Consider the following 13889-nt stretch of genomic DNA (forward strand, 5'->3'; position numbering starts at 1 on the left):
TCATCCTCCCTAGCTGCCTAGTCCATATATATGTATAGATATGTGTGTGTGTATACGCATATTCACGCACGCGCTAAAACCTCGCTAGAATTTATTGCTAACGTCTGAACTCTGAACGATTTAACTGCAGTTCATTCTTATCTGACTAAGTATAATATTAAACACGATTTTGTCGCTTCCTATAAAATTCGCTGCGAGGATTTTATGCATATGCTCGTATCTTCGAGAGATTCAAAGTTTCGTTTTCTACTTCATGAGATAATAGAACACATCAGTAGATAAAAGTGTTAAGTAATATTTTTTTAATTGTAAGGCTATTGCAGTTACACACTGTCGTCTTAAGGAAGATGGTAGTTTTATGCTTTTTGTAAATTTCATGTTAACTGTTACTGTAGACTCGTTATATCATACTATGATAGCTTACAGAGATAGAAACTTATAAATGTCCCACCCCTATTTGTGGAAAAGTTATTAAAAATAAAACAAAATACAGTTTTGAGTAACTATCTGTAAACCGAAAAAAAAATATTTTTAAATTAACAAGTGCTTTAAATAATGCCTTCTTTATTATGAAAGACTTTAATTTATCCAGTTTTTTTACATTGCAATGAATCGGATGCAAGTTTGGAATTTATTTTTATTTGGATAAATAACAATATTTAAAAAATAGCGATGAACGTTCAATTGTTAGTATTAGGTGTCAAAGAATGAATAATCTTGTAATTAATATAATATCTATATTAAGTCTTCAATGATCGAAGAGCGAATGAAATGTTTGCATATATAAATTTGAACTAGCGTAGCTTTAAAAAGACTGAAATATCATGCTTGAGAATTGATGAACGTGCGAATATAACTGAAGGGTAGTGTACGCCATGGTAACTGCACGTTACTCGTAACATTAAAGTCACTTCGGTCGTTTGAAATTGACAATTGGATCGACACGCTGTACTTGAACTGTTAATCGAACGCGTGAAATCTTATCGCTGCTCACGTGCGATTGGAGAATGAAAAAAGAACACACTCGTCATTCATGATTACGACGGGATGGAGGTTTTAGGGAGTATGGAAGGTTAGCAGAGCTTATATGACGGAGCGGAGCGTGTTATCCATTATTTGCTTAATGTATGGAACGTCAGTCCATCAGTCCATGACGCGACATTTGATAGGGGAAGGTGTGGAATTTTAATGCACGCAGCCTGGATGGAAAATTGAAGAGAGAATTTGGGGGCATACCTTGACAAGCGCTTTGATCTCATCGTCGGAAAGTTTCTCCTGCTGGCGAGATTCGAGAAACTTGGTAAATGTTGGTAGAGTAATGACTTGTGATTTGGACGTGTCCACTCCGGCACAGTTGTTAACGATACTCGCTGCAGCCACAGCATCGAAGATTTGCTTCTTGTGGAGATTGCTGCTAGTTTTGTATTCGTGGCAATCTATCGAGTTGTTTCTCGTCAAGAGGCCTGCATGGATGATCGTGAAAAATTACTCCCCCGTCGTAAGTACAAAAATCATGGGATATGGACAATATTATATAGTTATATACATAGTAGAGTAGCAGAGACATACCGATCCTTTGAGGTGTAGCATCACTGGCTTGCCTGAGGACAGCAGGGCGAATGTTGAAGTCCCTGAGGGAACCATCGCTCTGGCTGCGACAAGTGATGGCAAGTTGGCCAAAGAGATCACGGAGATCTTTGCGTGCACGAAGACTGAACGACCTGAAGAGCGCTACAAACTCGACAAAGCTCAGTTGAGTCTCGTACATGATCGAAGTTGCTCTTGCCTTCAAATGCCATGGAGCTTCCGAGATCCCTGGCATCATCCCTGAGCCATTCTTGTCCTTGTCCCTGGTAACACACAAAAGGCTACTTCCTCTTCGTTATACCATCATCTCTCTACTGCCCCAAAATTCACAATCTTATTTATATATTCTTAAAACGGTTCTTCAAAGCTCTCTCGAGCATTACCTTTGCAGACTGGAATAAGGCAAACTGGACGACACGATTCTTTCCGCTGATCCGGAAGGGCTTCTTGGTGGGATTCGATCTCTGCTAGATCTAGGGGAAGCCGGTAGGACCCGCGTCAATGACTCGCGACTTCCGGTTATGTGACGGAGAGGCGTCATTGATAAAACTCCATCGGATGATGATGTGTCAAACTGCTTAACGCTTAATTCCTGTTTTTTTAAGTTAATGACTCGTTTCAGATGATTATGACACGAGAAAGGGTCTGTTTCGTTGTTTCGATCTTTACATATACAGGCTCTTATATACATAACTGACCTTTGTTAAAGCGTGAATATTCCCGATGGATTTTGTCTTTTTCCCTTGGACCTTTCGCCTGCGAAAAGTGCTCGTGCTGGTTGGCGAGAGAGTACCAACGCTTTCCGTTCTGGACCAATCACGTCCGCCAAATTCACGAATTGCATCGGCTGTCATTGGCTCTAGGCAGTTTTCGTGGAAATACAATTGCAAATATTTCTCCTTTAACCAGCGTGATCTTCGATCGGTCAATTGCTGCTGTCTCTTGAGACCACGTAGTATCCAGCAGAGGCCCATGTACCAAATCCTACACACAAAGCCACATAAATATCTATACTCTATTTTAAAGTTTAGGTACTACTCTACTCGAATATAATTTATATTTTCTCATATAAGCACTGGATAAGCCAGCTTTCTCTTGCGAGATAATTCAAGTCGAGCTCTCGTGTGTTCGTGCATGTATAACAACGAGCAAGCTTTATCTTCTATTCGGTTAAAGTGACACGTTCTCAGGTGCAAGAAGTAACATTTTTCACGGTAACTCATCACACAAGAATTACAGAGAGCACATCTGTCTGCCTTTATCAGCTTAAGCACGTGTATATATATGTTCTTTAAGATGCGTAATAACTTATTAAGGATTAATTGCGGCAAGATAACCGCTGATTGATGATAAATTTCTATGGCAATTGTTTGATAGAAGAAGTGGGATTGCAGGTTAGCCAGTATTTGAATTTGTGAGTACTAACTTGTTAAGGGCCGGTGGGCAAAGTAGAAAGATTAGCCGATTGTCGGGAAGGCTAGATCCATACATGAGGCCTATGCAAGAATCGGAGCCTGGTAGGCCGTATCTCTTGCAGATACCCCTCAAATCGGCCTCCCGGTCCCTGTCGCAGCAGCCGATCATCACTTCTTTCACTTGGGACAAATCCAGATAACCCTCCTCCAAGGTCACGCTAGCACAATCCGGTGTTTCAGTGGTGTATTTGGCGGACAAAATGGCAGGCATGCCATCCTCCGGGTTAACCGTCAGCGAGAAATCAACCGCCGATGTTCCACCTGGCTGAGCCGTTTTCAAAGGACTCCACGGTGGCTTCTCCCACACGAATGTTCCGCAGGCTCTGTCGATCCTCGCGAATACCAAAGCAGTTCGCGAAGTTCCGCTCTCGCAGTCCCAATGAACCAACGTCGTGCCATGATGAAGAACCTGAAGCGTTCAAATTAAATTACACATCATTTCGCTTGAATAAATTTACGTTGAGCAGAGGTGCCTCGTGCACACCAACGAGGGAATACAGTTTTAACAATTTCGTTCCGTTGCATCTTTCACGGAGTACAATTAATCATCTTTTTAAATATGATTTAATACTGAATCTGAACAATCTGTTCGTACGATTATTTTAACGCGATGTCGAATGTTCTGTAAACAGGAATATATATATACGTATGCAAAAAAAGGTCACTTGGTGAAAGAACGCTATAATGCGCACAGCATAGCAGCCGACAGAGAGTAACGTCGAAAGTGCATTTATAATCAAATTTTCCATGCACTCATAAAGGCGCTTATGCAGTTAGTCGTTCTAGCTGGTTCTATAACTATCCCTTGCTAAAATTTACTATGTATGAAAACCTCCCTTTTTTTATCTCTTTTATTTCCTCCTTCGTTCATCAAAATCACATATTACCGATCTATATTGCTCAATTTATATACTCCTTTATCATTTAACATTCTTCGAGAATATTATTGTGTTACGTACTCTAGTTATAGCTATATATTGTTCAGAGTTTCTGTATAGGAAAAGAAAGAAAGAAGAAAGATTGAGAGAGTTAATTGGCTTTCATTTTGTTGGAGTGGAGCACCTTTCCAATTTCAGCCGCAAGCTCCGGTAAACTTTAGTGTATAAAGGGATTGGTACTCATATATGAAATTATTCACGGTATGGGGAATAGCAAACCTTCGTAATCGACCCAAGTGATATTGTTTTACAGACTTTTCAAGTATTTATTATTTCACTGTTAGAGACAAGACATGAAAGAGCTTTAATTGAGGTTTTTTTATCGTTTTCGTCTTTATTGCAAGGATGAAAGATTTGGGGAGAAAAATGTATTATTTACTTTTGCGGATGATATCGGAAAAATGAGACCATGCCTGAGCATTGACCACGAGATTTTATGGCATTATGTATTAGTTGATGGGTAGTGTATATACTATATGTACAGCGAATGTATAGTGTTTTGCGTGAATAATGATAACAATTTTCGCCTTAAACCATTGTTAATAAAAAAAGAAATAGGGTCGATATGATTCCAATAATCCAAATGCGCATAGCAGAAAAAAGCTTTTACCTATATTATATCCTTCTTCAATTTAATATTTAAATACCTCGACCATCCTCATTTCTTCAGGTAGTCACTACTTTTCAGTGTCCATCAATATATCCTCTAATAAATCCAATTTCAACTTTACGCAAAAATCATCAGTTGCATCAATTATTAAATCTATCATATAGGTACCTTTCGTTTAATTTTTACTGTAATAAGATATGAAATCACGAATCTCCGGTTTCAATATACCCTTATTATTTCAGACTCTATATAGTTCGTTTAATAATAATTTGTTCTCGTGCTAAATCTGTTTGATACGATCCACGAACCACTTTCAATTCTTATATCCGTTCCATTTTTATTAGTGATGGATCAGTGCTTTTTATGAGAGTGGTCCATTATCCAAAATCGAAGAGTAGGCCATCCGGTCATTCTCAAGCCTTTTTCGCTCAAAACCATATTTACACACGCCAATGGGATAAATTTGGAAACAACAGTACAGACTTGGATTAATTAGTACTGTTGGTTGTTTAAATCAAAGGAATCCTTAATTGGATAGAGTTTTTGGAGTAATTAATGTTTACCGAATGAAACGAGCATATTTCGTCTCTCCGTTTATTTATAAAGATGAAGTATGCAGGAATGGCCTTTCATTATACATAGGACAGAAGAAATATTTTTATACGTCAAAGAAAGAATTTTATCAATATTAATTAATTCCAGATTACGGATGATCGTTGTTTAAAGAGGAATTACAAAACTAAAAGTCGAGATTTTTTTTCAGGGTAATATCTTGTCAATTACACGGCACCATTGCTGCGGAACATTTCTCGATTCTTTGGCTTCGAAGGGCTTTTCATCCAGCAGCGATTATCAGAAAAGGTCTCGCTTCGAAAAGATGACCCGTTTTTACGGCTCATAATCTGCTCGGATATGCTTTCATCAGTTCTTCTTTTCATTTCCCTCTTTCCCTCTTTCTCTCTGTTCTCTCTCATTTCTTTGTTTTATTCCATAACCATTCCACCTCCTTCTATACTTCCACTAAACGATTTCATTCATTGTGTGTACATTAAAACTAATAGCGTTTATGGAAAATAGCATCTTGCCGAGATGGAAATTTCCACTTCTATTATAGAAAGCTAAAGAATAAATGTGAGTCTATTTAAGCGATAGGTACTTAGATACATTTTCAAAGAAATGTAAAAAGAATTAAAATTTTAGTCGATTGACTTATTGAGACGTATTGTTATTATTTATTATATATGGTATGTAATTTATATTTAGGTCGATGAGGAGAAACGGCGATGGACGAAAGCGAGAGATGAGCGAGTATACATTCTATAGTATAGAGTATAGCGACGGTTCCAAGCGAAATATCGAAATATTAATATTGCGCGAAGCTTCTGAGAGATCTGCAGAGCTTGGATGAAAGACGCCGCCAATTCTGGTCTTTACTTCAAAAGCTTTCTCAAAAGCGAGCAACTGGGCCGAGGTACAAGGTTATAGTCTTGAGGAAACGTTAGCGCGATTGGAAAGTAGGTTGGAAAAGCGACCACGAGCCAAGTGGAGATACGTATACGTGTAGTATAGGACAAGAAAATATTGAATAGAAGGTGTTGGTTGCTGCGGGGACAGGGGAGATGTGAAAATTTACAGCGTCAAAGAGAATTGTGCTGAAAATAAACGAGAGTAAAACGTGAAAAGAAAAGAGGAAAATAATGAAGTGCCCAATAAAAGAAAAGTGCGGGTCTCGCGGATAAAGGGGCAAAGGAGAGCCAGATAAGAAATTAAAACAAAGGAATCTGTACGTTATAGGAAGGAAGATTTTCCTGATCTGAGAGATGCTATATAGTGTCTTTTTAAAGGAAGACTTATGCCAGCGATTAAAATGTTTGTAGCTTATTAAAACGAACATTTTTCATGCTATTTCATGCATACATGTATAAGAGTATTTATGGGATCGAGAGAATATTTCCCACGGAGCATGCTCCTACCACTATTCGAGTAAGTCGAGTGAAAAGAGGACACCATTATTATCTATAAAATGTATCGGATAATAGGGATCGAGGACTGAGTGCATCTGAGACTACCAGTCTTTGTGTCGCGAGTCTTACACGATTATCGTTACAGAAATTCGAAATTATATCCTTCAAATTCATTTTTTCAGAATTTGTAGGTGGTAAAACGGTATAATAAGCTAGTTAGCTTGGAAGGGCAGACTTTAATTGGATGGACATACTAGAAACTTTAAAAGCCGTTTCTTGCTCTTTCCCCTGATAAAACTTACTTTTCCTAACAATTGAAAAGTCACGTTTTTAAATCCATTACATATGCAGTAAATTTTTCTGCTCTCTCACTGGTTGTTTTAAAGATCTTTTTTTTTTTAATTTTTTGATAGATTAATATTTGTAAAGTGGCGTATAAATATATATGAAACACACACGGACCCTGTTTTATCTTCTGATTTTTGGTAATGGAAAATTTGACGGGTTCACTTATAGGGTTAGAGGCAAAGTAAAGTTCGCTATAAGCAAAGTCTTCCAATATCGATATTGAAACCTCATACTGTTCCGCACACTCTTGTATTTTAGAGAATTTAGCTTCTTCGAAAAAGACAAACCTGTTAATAACTCGTTTAAACATTTATTTCTGTAGAAGGACTACCATGACGGATGCAATTGAAATTAATTAAATTCAGCCAGGTCAATCATCGATTGGATAGTTTTTGACGTATCTAAAGCTGAATTTTTTCGTCCTATAATGGAATTGATTGGGTTTCAATTGCCGAGTTCTTCGATCTTCCATTCTGGTAGCAAATTAAATAAACCCATAAATTAAATTTCTCGATAGGATCGATAGAAGCGGAAAGCAAAAAGAATATATGAGCTTCGTAGAAAAAGGATGATTGAAGGAGTCTGTCGATATGGTAGAGTCTGGATGTGTATAATAATAACAATGCGTTGGGGCAAGGAAGCGTGTGAATAGAGATGACGTAGTGGTGGGTTTGACAAGAGAGCTATATAGGTAGTACGTGGGATAAAAAGGGAGATAAAAGAGTGCAAACCTGAAGAAGATGTAGGTCCATGCCAGAATGGGGAGCAGCAACGGGGAATAGAGCGACTCCGTGGTCAGGGGTGAGTGGTTGAACAGGCTTATAGGAGTCTAGGTCCAAATGGTAGTCATTTTCATCGCACTCTTCGGCCATGTAAGTTTGTTCAATGGCGGTTGTGTGAACGCTGAGGGTTCGATGAAGGGATCCAGTGGTTGCGTCTTTTCCCCTCGCATGCCGATGTTTGTGAAAAAGTGCCACCTTCTCGAGGACGCTAGTGGTGTCCTTCCCTCCTACTACCACTGCCACCTCCCTCTTCTCCTCCACCTCCTCCTCCTCCTCCTCCTCCTCCTCCTCCTCGTCTTTATTCACGTTTATCTCCTGAGATTTTCTCGAGGAGTCCTTCTTCGACGAGCTCCAACCAGAAGGAGCCTCGGTGTTGCTCTCCACACCGATCTTTCCACCTGGTGCAGGTGACAATGAAGGCACGTGCTCCGCAATCTCCCCCTCCCTGTTTTCTTCATGCGAGGACGAATACTGCAAACAAATATATTAACATTTATAAACCTGTACAAAGGTATAGTCCATTAGCTTCTTAGTCATTTCTCAAGATAATAATAATCATTTATTTCGCACAACGGCACACATGATAAAATAATCATTTTCCTGGATCGTCCATTTGTATTGATGTTATAGATATATAGCACGTGCGATCGCCCGCAACATGTTCTCTTTAATTTCTGATGTATACAATCACATTTTATCCCTTTCAGCCTAATTCGAGAAGCAAAGTACTTTAATTGCCAATCAATAATTGATCGGCCAATATATTGATTCTGGTTTGTTGGCAGATCGGCAATTTCTCCGTTAATTACTTAAACAACTATTAATAGTCGAATGTAGGAGCAAGGTAACTGCTACTCGAAGACCTATTCAGGAACATAACGGTAACTATTTGCGAACTCGGTGCGAATCGATGGATTTGACTAATTGATAAAGCCACGCGTGTCAAGGCTGAAAACAATAAATTTGCACGACCAAAGAGAATCACGTTTGTTTGTTTTGCTCCTGTACAGATTTTCCAATAATCAGTAGTAAATCCCGACTGAATTTATCTGTTGTATATATATATGACAGGTATACGCAGCCTATTTCGTGTCGTAATTTTATCAGTATATTTATGAATAGAATATTCCAACGAAATATTAATACTCGTGTCGAATAATGATCGAGGCTGCGTCAATAATAATGATATGCAGTATAATGCAGAATGTTGAAATCGTAATATGAGGCTTGAAATTGACAGCGGCGTGAGAAATTTGATCGATGACAGGAAAATTCGCTCCAAGCTGTAATATGGCGAGTGAGATACTGTGTGTGTATAGTTTGGCCAATGTTTAACCCTCGATCATAATAAATTTGATATTGAACGAGTGTATGTGTGTGTGTGTGTGTGTGTGAGCTAGCGTAGATTTTGACTTTGAACTGCAATGATCTTAATCAACCTGGGAGGGACGTGTTTTCATGCGCACTCTGCATCAAAAGACCCTGACCCGCTGACTCTGCCAACTAAAGGGGGATGTTCATGCAACGACGCGACGCCGCGACTGATGCTTGGTTTCATTCCGGACAGAGCTGCCCGCTCGCTCCATTAAATGCAATTAAAACGAGACAACGGAGCCTGCCATAATCAACGCCTATTTTCATGAATAACAGTCATCCGCACACACACAAGTTCTCTTCGTCTATACTTGCTTGTACTCGACGAATCCTTCTTTGTGAAAATTGCATGCTTCAAGATCAGCCCTGTAGAGTAGAACGGGTCAAGTTGAATCCGATTTTGGCAAGAGGTAATAAATCAGCTTAGTTCATAGCATCAAAATTAGTTTCCATATTGTAATTTAATTGTACGTGCAACCATGTGATAGAAACCGTAAAATTATTTGATTTTCCTTGAAAAAAATCTTTCGAAAATAAAAATGCTCTAGTTGAGGTAATTGATCCATCATTTCGGATAAGTGGAGAAAACCCGAAGCAAACGAACGAACATGTAACGATTTTATTCTACAAGTAATAGGAGATTACTAATAAGGATTAACATCGTGCAATTAAATCGAAGGAAAAATTTTCTTGGTTAATCATCTTAATTATTTTCGTAATTATTGGTATAAATAATACATATATAAATTAGAACCAAGAAATGCACATATTTAATAGGTCTATTTCTTTATACAGCTGCATGGTACTTTGGAACAATTGTATATCCAGTGAAATTCTATCTAAAAACTATTCTGCACATATGACACGTAAGAGTATTGAATTTTCGGAACATGTCAAGCAACTAATAAATTTCTAAGCGAATACACTGTTAGGATTGCTAAAGAAAAATCAAACTACTGGTGAGCATTATTTATTGAATCGCACATTTATTGAAATCAGTTTTCCCATCACCATACGTTTCGCTTGCGTGATAGTATGGATGACTCAATTAACCTCGTAGTGGTTCAATTAGCTCCGCTCTGCTCTATTCGTTTTCAGTAAAAGCGATAATAATAGAATACGCCAATTATTGTTGAGAATTTATCTGAGAAGAGGAGTCACGACCAACACGAAGCACTTTTTCTTTAGAAAAGAGAAAATGGTAGCATTTGCTGAGATGGTGCAGGGTATTATATAGAGAGGGATTGGATATTGCATGGGATATTTTAAAAGGGGCAACCGTGATAGAAACCTGAATGAACCTGACGTTCACACCAATCGGCGAGCCATTTGTGCCGGTTCACGTTGCACTTTATAGGAATTAATTCGTGAATCGTTGGAGAATTTCAGATCGAGTCATCTGCAATGCCAGTCGTAAACTATACCGCGATGAGAAGAAAGGAGAAAGAGCTCGGTAGTCGGTAGAAATCTTGGAGCAAGGTACGTGCTGACGCTAACAATACGCGAGAGCTTCCATAATTTATGATTTTACCGAAAAGCAAATCCAGTTTGACTACTTGCTCCATTCTAGACGTTAGCTTCGATCTGACAACTGCTATAAACTTCCTCAAATCCCTCCTTATACGGATTATATAAACCTTCGCTGACTAGTTCTATAATAGCATTATTAAATATATAATAACTAATATGTAACGATCGACTTGGTATGTTTCATTTTCCTCTTTACCATAAAGCAACTCTGAATCCGGTTGACGTCAGTTATTATTCACATCTATGATAATAAATTCCAAGCATAATCGAGACTGGATTATCGAAAACCGATGCAACAGAAGCTCCTTCGTAAATAGCTCGAAGGATATATATAGTATGCTTAATATTAATAACTATACAGAGATTACCTTATATATAATTGACATAGCTAAGGTCTAAGAGTGCATAAGAAGATTGTTGAGCAATCGACGGATATAATACTCCAATAAAGATCATGTCCAAGTCTCAATAGAGAAATAAAACAAGGATAATCAAGGGTTTCGTTTTTGATGCAGCTGCAACGTTTCACTCAGGATTTTTATAAATTGATTTCATTAAATAAATGAGAATTTTGTGTCCCTGAAGGTGACACTGATTTCTTTCGCAATTTACTATCGATTCCTATTAAAAGCACAAACGTGACTCTCTTAGCAAAGATCGGACAGCGTGGAAATAAATTTTCGCGCAAAAGAGATCCCAGATGTAAGAGTTTCCCAAAGGGGCTAGCTACACTCCTATTTCACGAAAAAGGGGAATCAAAGCAACTTTCTGGAAACACAACCATAGTTTTTTCGCAAGAGAAAAATCAACCTTATCCTAATGGATATCGTAAAGTGTATACCTATTTTCAAGTTTCCTTTGGAATTTACCGAATATCATGAGTCTTTATAATTCTAGAATAATATGTTGATTAAACCATTAATTTTATACTAGACTGTATTAAAAAGCATAGTAAATTTTACAATGAAAGTTTTAAACGAGTAATCGGTAAGACAGTTCATGCATTATTTTCCTCTGTAAACCTCGAAAGCCTTACTGCAAAACTTTGGGCGTCTAAGAAAAACGGAACTTGAAACTTGAAAGAAATTTTGTTTAATAGGAAAATAGTGGGAATACGGTAAATCGATATTTGAACTGTTCCAGTTAAAAAATCTACATAGCACCTATCAAGAAAGGAGGACGGTGTATGTAGTATGATTTTTAGAAATTTCATTGGCAAAGAAAAAGTTGCTTTACAAAAATGATTATCCTAGATTAAAAATAAATTAAAAAAGGTCTTTTGAAACATAATTGATAAGAGATAGGTTGATGTGTCTCGTCTGATGTTTTCTGGCTACAAGATGATATTGAGAAAATCTTATTTCCTGACCTTCTAACTAGCTTATCCGATGCGTAGGTTTCGTAAAGATTTGTCTTTGTTCGGTTTATGCTTTGTAGATTGTTTGAATGGAAGTGGTAGAGGAGAAGATAGAGAGAGAGAGAGAGAGAGAGATGCATGGTTCTCTGTACAGTCGAAGGGGAAGAAAGGGATGTTTTAACGACAAACAAGCGCTGGTTTTATTAGACATGGGTAAAGCACCGGAGGTAAGAAAATAAAAAGCATCACTAAAAAGCAAGAAAGAAAAAATAAAGTAAAGAAGAAGTCAATCCTGGAGCTTATATAGGAAAAGCTGAAAGAGCATAGTCGATCTGTCGCTTGCAGGGACCAACGACTGATCAGAAATACTCACTGTCTTCTCGGATATAATCAGTGCTATATTGAGTTCATACAATCCTTCACTTCTATTCAACGTTTCTTATAATACTTTCAGTCCCTTAAATTCTCTTCAAACTGATATAAAATATCATTCCATCCATTTATATTTATTATTTTCACTCTATAATTGTAATAATACCAATATAGATTAATTATTATATGTCATTAAAGACATGCATTATTATATTAATTTATTTTGTTGAATGAAAAATTAATTTGATTCTAGATCCATAAATAATATCAATTGTGTTTGCAAAGTTAAATTTATCGAACTATAAACATAGTTGTATAATTGCTGTTGGAATGAGCGGTTGTTTTTAAAATTGATTAAAATTATTTAGTAATAATTATTACATCTTATTATTTATAAATGCTTATTTATGTATCAAACAATTAGTATAAAACTTGGTTAAATGCGAAAACAATTGATTATTAATAACTTATTCGGTGGCTCCACAATGCTGCTGCATTGTTGTTTATATTTTAATAAATAACTTTATTCTCTCAATGAATATTCTTATGAATTTGATGTATTTTTTCGTTGAGCTTAACCTTTTCGCTGCAAATAGTCCATATTCGCTCCGTGCACACCTAAACACAGTCGTATTGAAGGGAGAATGTACAATTGTATACATGTATGAAAACTTTCGATAAAAAATTATCAAATTTACCGATCGGTAGTACTGATAATATGCATATGCACTGTTATACATTCTTGCTTTACTATATTTGTGTTAAAATGCACTTAGCGAATAGGCGTTTAACTATAGACGCTTCTTCTGAATGAACAGCGCCCCTATAGGCGCCACGGTGCCGTACATTTGTATCAATATTTATCCAACAATATAATAACCATTAATTCGTTTGTTTTTAATACGCTAGTAAAATAAACTTTTTGTGCAGAGATTTTCTCACATAATGGAATATAATTACCTATATAAATTATGCTTCGATCATTTAATTTCTGAACGCTCCGTTACGAAATGGTTAATGTGAATAATGTGATTCTAAACACATCATTTGAGTTACTCCATCTTGTCCTTTTGGTTGTATCATAAGAGACTAATTTCGATACGATTGAACATAACGCGAATCAAGTTTGTCTTAAGCTTATAATCTGAGAAAGACTTGGCTTCGACGGAAGATTAATTATGGCTGGTTAAAGGTTAAAGAGGTATTGGTAGAAGAAGCTTAAGATGGTTAAGATGGGACGAGAGGGTAGTAAGAGCTCATCGGTAGAGAGTGGTTTTTCTATTGGGACTATTCGTCAGGATTCCTTATTTTTTGCAGCCATCTCGCCAATCCAACTCTCTGTCCTATGTTTTCTTTAAAACGACTCTCGGTGCTTCTCTCGCTACAAGCTTGCAAGCTCGTTGGCCTCCTTTTCTAATATATATACATGCACTCTATCACTGTGTCCTCCCGCTTTTCTCAATATCCTCAGAGCTTTATCTCATTCGTGTTGTTATCACTTATAAAACTATAATAATATTAGCTAATTATATATATATATATATATATATAT

General features: G+C 37.1%; 1 protein-coding gene across 4 annotated transcripts in view; it reads right to left on the minus strand.

Annotated features, from left to right (window-relative positions):
• The window catches only part of LOC136786237 (1-phosphatidylinositol 4,5-bisphosphate phosphodiesterase epsilon-1-like), a 103153-nt gene that overhangs the window by 9226 nt on the left and 80038 nt on the right, over positions 1-13889 (minus strand). For 3 of the 4 annotated variants that reach the window (XM_066747852.1, XM_066747853.1, XM_066747851.1), the window contains 6 exons: positions 7654-8175; positions 3014-3471; positions 2286-2571; positions 1971-2179; positions 1570-1868; positions 1237-1463 (listed from right to left, as the gene is read on the minus strand). In XM_066747852.1, coding sequence (XP_066603949.1) covers positions 1237-1463; positions 1570-1868; positions 1971-2179; positions 2286-2571; positions 3014-3471; positions 7654-8175 — 2001 coding nt within the window. The remainder of the gene's footprint in view (positions 1-1236; positions 1464-1569; positions 1869-1970; positions 2180-2285; positions 2572-3013; positions 3472-7653; positions 8176-13889) is intronic. The other variant, XM_066747854.1, reaches the window with a different exon arrangement.

This window comes from Prorops nasuta, unplaced genomic scaffold, assembly GCF_024137725.1.
Source record: "Prorops nasuta isolate Cenicafe-Biocafe unplaced genomic scaffold, Cenicafe_Pnas_1.2 PNAS00003, whole genome shotgun sequence".
Taxonomy (NCBI): domain Eukaryota; kingdom Metazoa; phylum Arthropoda; class Insecta; order Hymenoptera; family Bethylidae; genus Prorops; species Prorops nasuta.